General features: G+C 45.1%; 1 protein-coding gene across 1 annotated transcript in view; it reads left to right on the top strand.

The window, feature by feature from the left end:
• The window catches only part of PRKAA2 (protein kinase, AMP-activated, alpha 2 catalytic subunit), a gene marked incomplete at its 5' end in the record, with an annotated part of 11,526 nt that extends 2,493 nt beyond the window's left edge, over nucleotides 1-9,033 (top strand). Inside the window, 7 exon segments of the mRNA XM_009079914.1 lie at nucleotides 1,027-1,171; nucleotides 2,035-2,122; nucleotides 4,610-4,834; nucleotides 6,200-6,704; nucleotides 8,465-8,591; nucleotides 8,808-8,966; nucleotides 8,969-9,033. Coding sequence (XP_009078162.1) covers nucleotides 1,027-1,171; nucleotides 2,035-2,122; nucleotides 4,610-4,834; nucleotides 6,200-6,704; nucleotides 8,465-8,591; nucleotides 8,808-8,966; nucleotides 8,969-9,033 — 1,314 coding nt within the window.
• Between the last annotated feature and the right edge of the window lie 1,994 nt (nucleotides 9,034-11,027).

The raw sequence follows: 11,027 nt of genomic DNA on the forward strand, positions 1-11,027 counted from the left end.
GGGAAGACCACTCAGTGTGGTCTCCACCACAGACATTCACCTCCCCCCAACTCTCTTTGGCTCCATGTCAGATTCTTTGAAGACTTTTTGAGGATGTGGCTTATCTGAACATTTTCAAATGCCAGTAATCCCACTGGGTGTAAATCACCTGAGGTATAGGTTGAGCCCATGAAATGTGTGTTATGGTTACAAAGAAATTCACTGGTGTCTGCCCCATGGACATCCTCATAGGCAGGCAGCAGTCACAGGGCAAGAAGATAAAAATGGGCTGAAGTGGAGAAGCAGAAGAAGGCTTCAGGTGAAGGATCATCCCATCACACGTTTCCTCTCTGTACTGTGAAAATCAATACATTTACAACAGAGTGGTTTAGTTCAGTGCAGTGGTTGATGGAGCTGACTTTTCTAGCTACAGTTCTGATTTCCAGCACATTTTACCCATCTGGATCTTTTCAGTGACTAATTTGGATCCTCTCTGAACTCTTGCATTCAGAAACTCAACTTTTCGTGAAGGGAGTCTTTCAGAATTCATCAGTAAAAATAATAATTCATTTTAAATATGATTTCTGTAATGTAACTCATACAACTTATTAGCTAATATAACTATATAGCTAATTAAAATCATCGCAATATTCCACATTCAGCTCTTGTTTCCAGAGCCTTCTGTCCATGAGGAATTGCTCTTAGCAGCATCCTCTGCTGTGCTTTGTCCAGTCTCAGTCTGTACAGCAGAACTGGTCCCATTGGGACAGCAGGCCATTGCCTCATAGGTGCCACCTTCAAGTTCTTCTCGACAGCTCAGCTAAATTTAGGTTTCACATTTCATCTCTGGGCTGTACCATTTGCAAACACTAGCACATTATAAAATGCAGGGGGGGGAATCTGCTTTATTTGCTGCTTCTGGTCTCAGGCATGCTGTGATTTTCTCTCTGCACCCTGGAACGTTTTGGCTCCTTGCTAAGTCAAACCTTCCCTTGCCAGTTCTGCACGCAGACCAACCTTCAGGGCTGTTTTCCTGTGTGTCCATAGGTTGAAGAGGCAGAAGCTCGACGCCTTTTCCAGCAGATTCTCTCTGCAGTGGATTACTGCCACAGACACATGGTTGTCCACCGAGACCTGAAACCAGAGAACGTGCTGCTGGACGCACACATGAATGCAAAGATAGCTGATTTTGGTATGTGACCCCAGCAGCATTCCAGAAACGCAGCCAGCTCCGGCAGCGCTTGCTGGAGCGTGTCCGTGTTAGCATGCCTTACAAAACCCAGAGCCTGCTGCCCTAACCACTACCAGTTGCTCTACCTGTAAAGCCCACAGTTATAAACACTGGCCTTTTTGCAAGGGCAGGGATTACTTATTGTAGGCTGCTTCTGTACTGGCACTGAGAATGGAGCAGCGAAGTAATTTGTAAATCTTTGCTATGTTTTAGTATAATCACCGAACGTAAAGATTTAGCTAATTTATAAGACAGACTCAGTGCAGTTAATTCAGGATGAGCTGGCTGCAAGTGTTTATTTTCATGCATGTTCTCTGTACATTTGGCCGTGTGCTCTCGGCCTTGCTTTACAACAAGCAGTAACAGGAGACTTTAAGTGGCATTACCAACTGAAATCCATCAAAACACCCAGGCCATCAACTCTGTCCTGGTGAAGCCTTTTTAGCAGTGATAAATCCTTCTAAAGATTTACTCAACCCCACCCAATTCCCATATAAAGTGAGTGCTCTGGGATGAATCATGTCTTTTTCTCCTCTGTGCTCCGGGACTTGCGACTCAGACAAGCAAAATTAGCCTGGGGTGAATATTCCTGGTCTGAATCTGGAAAAAACCAAGAATGATAGTAATGACAATAATGATAATAATTATTATAATAATAGTAATATGCAAATCAGCTTGAAGGAGTCTATCTAAATTATGTAAACAGTTCCCCTCCAAATTTCCCCCTCCACTTGCTGTACCTCTCCTCCTCTTTGCAACTCAGAGTCCTCTGTGGCTGGACCTTCAGGTTAAACATCAGTGTGTAATAAACATCTTGTTTTTAGGATTATCCAACATGATGTCAGATGGCGAATTTCTACGCACTAGCTGTGGTTCCCCAAATTATGCAGCCCCTGAAGTAATCTCTGGAAGGTAGGACATTCTGCTTCTAACCAGAGCCTATGTGAGCACATGGACTTTAAATTTGTTCTTGGCATTGGAAACAGCTTTGCACATCTAGTTAAAGCAGCTGAATCCTTCCAACCTGTGCTTTATGTTTGGGTGAATCTACAGGCAAAGATCAGCAAGTTTCCTTCGTTATTTTATTTCTCAATAGCTGTAATAGCAAACCATATTTTGCTGAAGGTGTTTACTTTGGAGGAATTATTAATACCAGATGTTGACTGTTTATATTGCTAATTAAAGAGGGTGAAAATTTCTCTTTGGATGCCAGGTGGAAAGGCTTTTCCAGGCTACCCCCTTCTCTCCTGCCCACCTGTAATATAAACAGTGTTAATGAGGAAAACCATTTACTAACCAAAGAATAAGGAAGATCTTTAATCACTTTCTAACACTGTTGAACTCTTACACTGAAAATACTTGTATTCTGGTTCCTTAAGCTAGAGGTTTTGGCCATAGCAGTAGGTTCAGCCATTGGAGCGTTGTTTTGAACTGATGAATTGAATTGACAAATCTCCAGTGTGGTTGCATCTGTCAGCATGCAACATCTGTACAGCACATGGAGTGTTGAACACACTCTGCAAGGTTGAATTGGACTTTAATAGCAGTGGTACCTCCTATATTTTACTGTCAGGAACAGAAGTGACATAGAATGTACATATTTCCCTGATTCTCTCTGTAATAGCATAGCAAGGATTGCAAATACAGATTTTCAAATTTTCAGTCCTCTGTATATCGTCCTTCAGACTGCCTATCTCATCATCTGCCCCATTTTTTGGAATCTCCCTTTTCATGAGCATTATTTTTCCAGCATATTTTTGCCTAAAACTGTAGCTTTTAAATGCAACATTTTGTTCAGAGTGTGTTAGCTGTGATTATGATTATTTATCCCTGTTTGCGCCAGTGCAAGTGTTGGCAGAGTATTCTGGGAATTAGACTAGCATCCAAAAACCCTGTTATGTCTACAGCTTTACGTATAAAATCAAGTAAATCCTCATTGTCAAGAAGGGGACAAAGCCAGAAACTCTACTGGGATTCCAAAAATATATTAATATTGTTTCCACATTCTTTTCAGCCAAGGCCAGGTACTCATTTTTCAGCTTGTATAGGAGACAAGGCACAGGGTAGATTAGTGTGCAGAGCCAGATCATTCCAAGGGCACAGGCAATACAGCTTAATAACAACAGAAGTAAGAAAGAAAAACAAAACCAAGCCTACGTATTGCATTTTTTCACCGCCTACAACTACATCCCTCCTGCATTGGTCCTACCTACAGTGGGATCAGTATCAGGGATGCCTGAGTTTCATACTCCTGGTTGGTAGGCCAAGCTGCCCTCTTCTCAGAGGTATAGCAACATGCAAGAGCTGCATTTGTGGGGGAAAGGCACAATCCGCTGTTCCAGCCTTGGTGCTGAGTGTGCAGGGCAGGGAGGAGCTGGCTCCTGGCTCCTGCTGCCTTTCCTGGTAGAGCACAAAAACAGCAGAGCGTGACAGCTCAGGTTTCAGAGTCATAAAACCACATCTCATTTGGGTTTAAAAGTCCAGTCGACTGTTCAGGCAATGCAGTTATCAGGAAAAGAATCTGGCTTCCTATCTATTGAAATTGGGCATGGAGGCATGACCCAGGGGGGCATCTAGTTAATTGTCTGTATTTCCAAAGTGACTTTGCTGCTGTCCCTGGCCTCAGCAGGGGAAGTCTCACCCTTAGGCAAGCAGACCTGGTGTTTTGGAGGTATTCAGAGAATGGCCATGTGCATCACCAGTATGTTTTCTACACTGGTGTGTCTGCCATGCTTTTCAGGAGGAACAAGCACAGAATGCTGAGGTTTTACGAAGCAACTGCTATATTTCCCTTTCAGCCTCTGTATTTCGGTAGGGTTTCACAGCCCGAGGGGAAGTGCTGCCTCCTAAAAATCTCTGAGGAGGTGCCAGTTATATCAAAAAGAGATAAGCAAATCGAGCCGAGCAAGCAGCAGCAAAACTGTATCTTTGGGGTGTCCCAACTTGGTGATGTCAGGGAGCACATTAGCAGCTTGTTGGAAGTGGGAGTGCTTGCATACCAGCACACAAACTTCCACCAAAAATAAACAGTCAGAGATAGAGTATCGGCTGCTGTTTGATCTGCCTCACTGAATGAACAGAAATTTCTGGCTAAGACCTTGGGGCAAAGGAGCAAACAGCCTGAAAGAGTTCTTGGAAATGTGGGGTTTGGCTTTTTGGAGAGCAGAGGTATACATGGCTGTCCAGAGGAGTGTGGGCAGCCAGTGCCAGATCTGCCATGTCATTTCCCTGAGGAATTTTGGCTTAGGCAGGTTTGGTTGGAGGGAACCACAACAGCAGCCCCAGGGTGGGCTGCAGCTCTGTCCCCAGTGGGGCTGCAAGCTCACCCACTGGGATCTGCACTTTAACTGAGGAAAGGATGAGGGGTGACACATTTCTCCTGCCCTTGCCCTCGTGCAGACTGTATGCTGGCCCAGAGGTGGACATCTGGAGCTGTGGAGTTATCCTCTATGCCCTTCTCTGTGGCACTCTGCCTTTTGACGACGAGCACGTCCCCACTCTCTTCAAGAAGATCCGGGGAGGTGTGTTTTACATCCCTGAATACCTCAACCGCTCTGTTGCCACTCTCCTCATGCACATGCTGCAGGTTGACCCTCTCAAACGAGCAACCATCAAGGACATCAGGTCAGCTCAGCTGGGCTGGGGTGGACTGGCTGCGTTTGGGGGGCTCTGGTGTACTGGTGGCAGAGGATGGTGACTATCTGGGGGGTCACCTGCTGGCAGATGGGCAGGGTGGTTTATAGGAGTAGTCAGCTAATCCAGATGATTTTTGTCCCAAGCAATTCAAGGAGCAGCCTGCACTCTTCTAATGCTGATGGAGAGGTACATGCTGCTGGCTCGAAATGGGTGATGATGAACTGGCTGGTGATTTTATATATATTTAATATACATATATATAAAATTCTATTTTATTGCCTTATAAAAGAGCCTCAAAAATCTCTTAGCAGCACTTAGAAGAACCAGCTATAGCATGCAATAATCCTAAGAACTTAATATCCATCAGCCATTTTTCATCACTTTAGTTCAAGACCACCCCCCTGTGGGTACCAGTTCAGAATAAGATGGTAATTAATTGTACTTGTTGTCCAGTAAAAAAAGGAGAAACCCAAGAATTACTAACTTAATCCATAAATATTGGCTATAGTTTGAAATGTAAGCAAATGGTTCATCTTTAAATGCAGCCTAGTTTTCTTGTCTAGTCCATGAGCACAGTGACCATGAACCTTTTATCTTCGTGCATCACTGTGGAAATTCCAGGTAAAGGGAACAATTGGGCTCTTAAGCAGATATTTTTGTTTGCAGAGATCATTGAGAGTTCATGGCTGCTAGTGGGACTTCAAAATTCTCACAGCCTAAGCCGTTTTAGAAACATTTTGTAAAACTAGAGCCTGATACACATTTTATGATATTTATAGTAATCATCACACCTAGCTGATGTGCTAAGCATATACATAAATGTTACTGAGACTTTCAGTTCTCAGGTTTTTAATGCATTTTCAATTGATGGCCTTAATTTTACCCTTCAAGTAAAACTGTGTGAACTCCCTTTTTCTTATTTCTTCATTCCTTAAGACTGGAGGATTGAATTACATGCTAGAGCAGCAGCACATGTGGCGAGATTACAGTCAATACATAGAACCTGTAGAAATGACACTCCATGGCTTTTAGACGCTTACTTGTCATTGACTTCATCGCAAATCAATGGGAATCAAGTACCTGGATAGCTTTAATGCTCTCTATCTCTGTCAGACCCATAGGAATCACAAAGCATGAGCATTTTCTTCTTAGTCTTACTTCAAAGCCCAGTGAGTAGAGCAGGGCAGAATGTCATCACTGTTGCAATATTGGGGGGACTGTGGAGGGCTGGGTTGAGTTCCCCAGTTGGCAGCTGAGGATTAGTCTTGTCTGGACCAAGCAAAGGACTGGTGGCAGTGGTTGCCTATCCTGTCTCACACAGAGCTCACAGTGGCTCCTCTCTGCATTCCTCAGGGAACACGAGTGGTTTAAGGAAGAGCTGCCCAGTTACCTGTTCCCAGAGGACCCTTCTTACGATGCCACCGTTATCGACGATGACGCAGTTCGGGAAGTCTGTGAGAAGTTTGAGTGCACAGAGTCGGAGGTGATGAACAGCCTGTACAGTGGAGACCCTCAGGACCAGCTGGCAGTGGCTTACCACCTCGTCATCGACAACCGGAGGATCATGAACCAAGCCAGCGAGTTCTACCTCGCCTCCAGCCCTCCCACTGGCTCCTTCATGGATGACAGCACCATGCACGTCCCTCCTGGGGTGAAGCCGCACCCCGAGCGGATGCCGCCATTGATAGCAGACAGCCCCAAAGCTCGGTGTCCTTTGGATGCCCTCAACACCACGAAGCCAAAACCCTTGACTGTCAAAAAGGCCAAGTGGCACCTGGGAATCCGCAGCCAGAGCAAACCATATGACATCATGGCCGAGGTGTACCGGGCTATGAAACAGCTGGACTTCGAGTGGAAGGTAGGGAGTGCTGGTGCTCCGTGGTGTTTTTGAGTGTCATTTTCTCATGAGCTGAATTGCTCGGGGAGGTTTTCAAGTATGGTTACAGCCTCACCTGTTTCCAAATACATGCCCACACTTTGTGATATTCCCTACTTCTCATGGTATTCCCTTGTGATATTCCCTATTCTTGTTAATACAAATGTGCTGAATTAAGATGCCAGCTGTGCTTCAACCTCCGTGGTGTTTATTTATGGCGTGAAGTAAGTTTTCTTTCTGAGTGTTCTAAGCCTTTGGCTGGAAAGATGATTCTGCCTCATTTAGCTGCGGGGATAAGAGGAGCTGTTCACATTTCTAATTTTAGTGGCTAATTCCTTGCAAGGTCATCTTGAGTGCTGAGGAAAGGAACTCTCATTATTTCTGCCTGGTCCTGTCAGTCGTGTGTGCTGAAATGGCACAGTATGCATCTTCCTTAAAGATGCACAGATGAGGGGCAAGGGGCCTTGGAGGCAGGATTTGTATCATTGATGTGGTGGCCTTTTCCTTGATGGAGATGGAGCACTGCTTGTGGACCAGATGTGCTTTCAGACACTTACTGCTTCCGCGGTTTAGGGCTCAGCTTCTTGATTTAAACCCAGATGTTTTAGTTGACAGTACTCACTGCAGATATTTCTCCAGAGCTACCAATATTTAGTCACAGCCTTTTTGGAAGTGGGAATAATAAATCCCTAAATTAGCCCTGAATATCTGCTGCTGAGCCTGATTCTCTAAATCTTGCTGCAGTCCCTGAGGTGAACTCTCCTGACTCGTGGCCTTTTGCAGCAGCCTCATGTGAGCATTGGGAGCAAGGTAAAGAGAATTTCAGCCCAGATTTTCATCACCAGAGGAGTTATTCTCCTCACTCCGGGTCTCAAGCATTTTTGTACAATGTTAATGTCACTGTGCTGCTTCCTCAAAGCCTTCCATCTTATTTTTTATAATATTATGTCTTTAAAGCCAAGTAGCTCCCAGAAACCAGACTTCACTGCACCAGCCAGGAGATGGACTGTCACCAGGTGCCTATACCTACACCAGCCAAACATTTGTTAGCTGGTTTTACAGAGACCAAACAAACCTGCTGTATTTCTGGTAGACCTTCACAAACCAAGTCAGCCCAACGTCTTCAGATAGGCAGTGGAGCTTATTTTATATGAGGAGCTTTCACAATCGTCTTTCCCATCCTAAGAATAACTGCAGATGTGACTCTTCATCGGAATAGCTTTCCCATCCACGCAGTTCCTTCATAAATATAGTGCAGAGAAAAGAACCCATTGTAAATGAGATGCAGCAGATTGTGAGGTGGGAAGCAGCAAGGGAAAATACACAGCTCGAGGCTGATGCATGAAGACTGGATTTAGCTGCACCGATGGGAGAGGTTGCTCTGCACACCTTGTCCTGGTTTCATGGGCACTGCCCTTGTATGCAGGTCCAGGAGTGGAGTTTTTGGCTCATACGGCCACGGCTGCTGGCTAGAGAGGAGCAGATGTCAGTTTGGGGCCTGGCAGATGGGTCATGGCAGCTTTCTCAAACAGCGGCTGGTGAATCAGAGCCCTAAGAATCATTTTTTAAAGATAGGAGGAAGTAGGAGATGAAGTTATATGCTTCACTTTATAGCCATTGTTCTTTCTAGAAACAGCGTTTTTCCCAGAAGATGTCTTGTTTGTGTTTAGAAAAAAGTAAGAAAAGAAATACACTTCTTGCTACCTTGAATCTTACTCCTGAAAGCAGGTTTCCCATTGCAGGTGGTGAATGCCTACCACCTCAGGGTGCGCCACAAGAACCCGGTGACAGGCAATTATGTCAAGATGAGCCTGCAGCTCTACCAAGTGGACAACCGCAGCTATCTCTTGGACTTCAAAAGCATTGATGGTAAGCAGGAAATGGTGCAACAGGAGATGTAAAAGACATAAAATAGCAAGGCTGGAAGCTTAAAAATCATTCTCTGCATTTTGAAGGGCTTATGCAGCTGTTTCAAGTCTGTGAAAGCCCTTTTGATCCGTTTGTCTCCACCACTGCTACTAGTTCCTTACCAAACCTGCATTGCAGATGCCAAACTAATGCCACTTTTTCTTTATTCTTTTCAAGATGAGGCGATGGAGCAGAGGTCTGGCTCATCCACACCACAGCGCTCCTGCTCCACCGCTGGCTTGCACCGGCCAAGGCTGAGCATCGATGGTGCCGCGGCCGCTGAGTGCCAATCCCTGATGGGCTCTCTGAGTGGCTCCTTTGTTGGCAGCATCCCCTCAGGGGCAGCCACACCATGGACTTCTTTGAGATGTGTGCCAGCCTGATCATGGCCCTGGCTCGCTGATGGGTGCCACCAAGGCACTGGTCCTTCCACACACGGTATTGCACTGTGAGGATCTGGTCTGACTTGTCCGTTCCTTGTTTCTTCTGCTTCATTGTTCCTCTTCCTCCACCCCTCACCACTCCACAGTCCATGGCACAGAGCCAATTCCAGACCCAAAACACACTCCCCTCTAAGAAGGCACAGAGGAAATTAAGAAAACTTCATTTCACTGGTTATGCCACAGTGAAATGTATCCAATACCCATTTTTACCTAGTGAAGCCAATGGGAAATGTTGGCATGGCTGTAAAGTAGCAAATGTATCACTGTTTTTTTTAAATCGCCTTCCCCTGGTTCATTCTGAGTTAATGGAGCCATGGCCAAGCTTCCTGTGATGTCAGCAGTGTGCAGAGAGGTTGATGTTTCCCTTCTGCTGTGCAGACCAGGAGGGGCAGGATGGGCTGAGCCAGGTCAGAGAGGTCGACCAGGAGCTACATGAAATGGAACAAAGGGTTAATGAAGTAGCTCTGTGGTGTTCACCTCTGGTAACACTTTTTTCCCAAAACAAGCAGCTGATAGATGCTTCTGCACTAGTGCCATCCCTCCCCTCTTTTCTTCCCTCCCTGCTAAAGATGGGGAGGGAAGGTGGGATGTGCAAAGGTCCTGCTGGGGAAGTCTCCATGTGTCAAGTCTTTGCAGAGGAGTGTCCCTAAGGTTCTTTATTTCCTCATGAGAGCTCCGGACAGTACTGACCTGCTCACCACATTCAGAGCTGAAGGCTGCTTGCCTTTTTTCCAGCCTGTATCATCACCTCCCTCCAAGCTTCTCACCCTCCCCTGCTATACCACTGGCTCCAGGGGCTGAATCCCAGCAGGTTTCAGGTGAGCCAGCAGCGGAGGACAGGATGCTGACTGCCCCCCCGAGAACACAGCGCTTTGCCCATGGGTGGGAATCACCACTGCCAGGCAAGAGCCAGCAGCATTGCACAGGATTTACCTCTCACCTTTCCTGTAGGAAGCCTTTGCCTGTTGTCACCACCCTGAAATCGCTGCCAAATCTGCCTTCTGTTCCTTCCCTGCTCACCACTTCGCGCTGCCGGAGAATCGCTTTTCACGCTGGAGGGCTCTCCCGTCCCACTGCTGCCCGGACCGCAACCTTCACCACTCCACTGGCAAGGCAGGGATATCCAAATCCAGAGTTTTACTGTTTCTTTACTACTGGCTATCTGAAGGATAGGTTTTTATTTTTTAAGACAAACTATGGGGATTTATAAGGTTAAATTCTTGTTTTTCTAGGGTAAACCCTAATGCATGTTTCTTTGTTTAAAAGAATTCTGATTTTTTATTGCACAGGTTTAATCTAATGGGCAGCGCTGGCATCTGCTTGGCTTTGCCATGGTATTTAATTCCATTTACTTGATTGCAAAGTAATAGTCTATAATCAGTCAAGGAACAAATGCTTTATGAAAACTTTGCCAAAAAAATCCTGGGTGGAGGGTTTGTTTTTGGTGGGTTTGTTTTTTTGTGTGTTCTGTTTTGAGAAACCAAGCAAAGGAGAACTTTTGCTGGTTCCAGGTATGTGGTCATTCAACTTGAAAAAAGAATCCATCTTTTTGATAGCTTCTTATGACCCATCGAGGTTTTTTGCTACCTTTTTTTGTACAGTTGCACTTTAATTTATACTTTCTGTAAGTTTCTATGAGAAGCAAAGAAGAGAACAACACATTAAGCCTTTTTTACTATCATTTTAGGTAATCAAGACAAATACGGGATATTTTTGCCATCTACTGGCAGTTAAATGGACATTTTCAGCTTGAAGTCCCTCTTTTTTTTTTTTTTAAGAAACACAAAATTGCCTTACTTTTGTTACAGATTATGCTTGGATTCTCAGTAACGTGACTTTACAGCTCCAATCTTTCCAGAAGCCGCACAAAGTAGAAAGATTCCAAAAGAAAAAATAATCAGTTTTGCTGTTAACCTCTCAAACACTAAATTCAACACAGCAGTGGTTGGATTGT

This window comes from Acanthisitta chloris, unplaced genomic scaffold, assembly GCF_000695815.1.
Source record: "Acanthisitta chloris isolate BGI_N310 unplaced genomic scaffold, ASM69581v1 scaffold29348, whole genome shotgun sequence".
Taxonomy (NCBI): Eukaryota; Metazoa; Chordata; class Aves; order Passeriformes; family Acanthisittidae; genus Acanthisitta; species Acanthisitta chloris.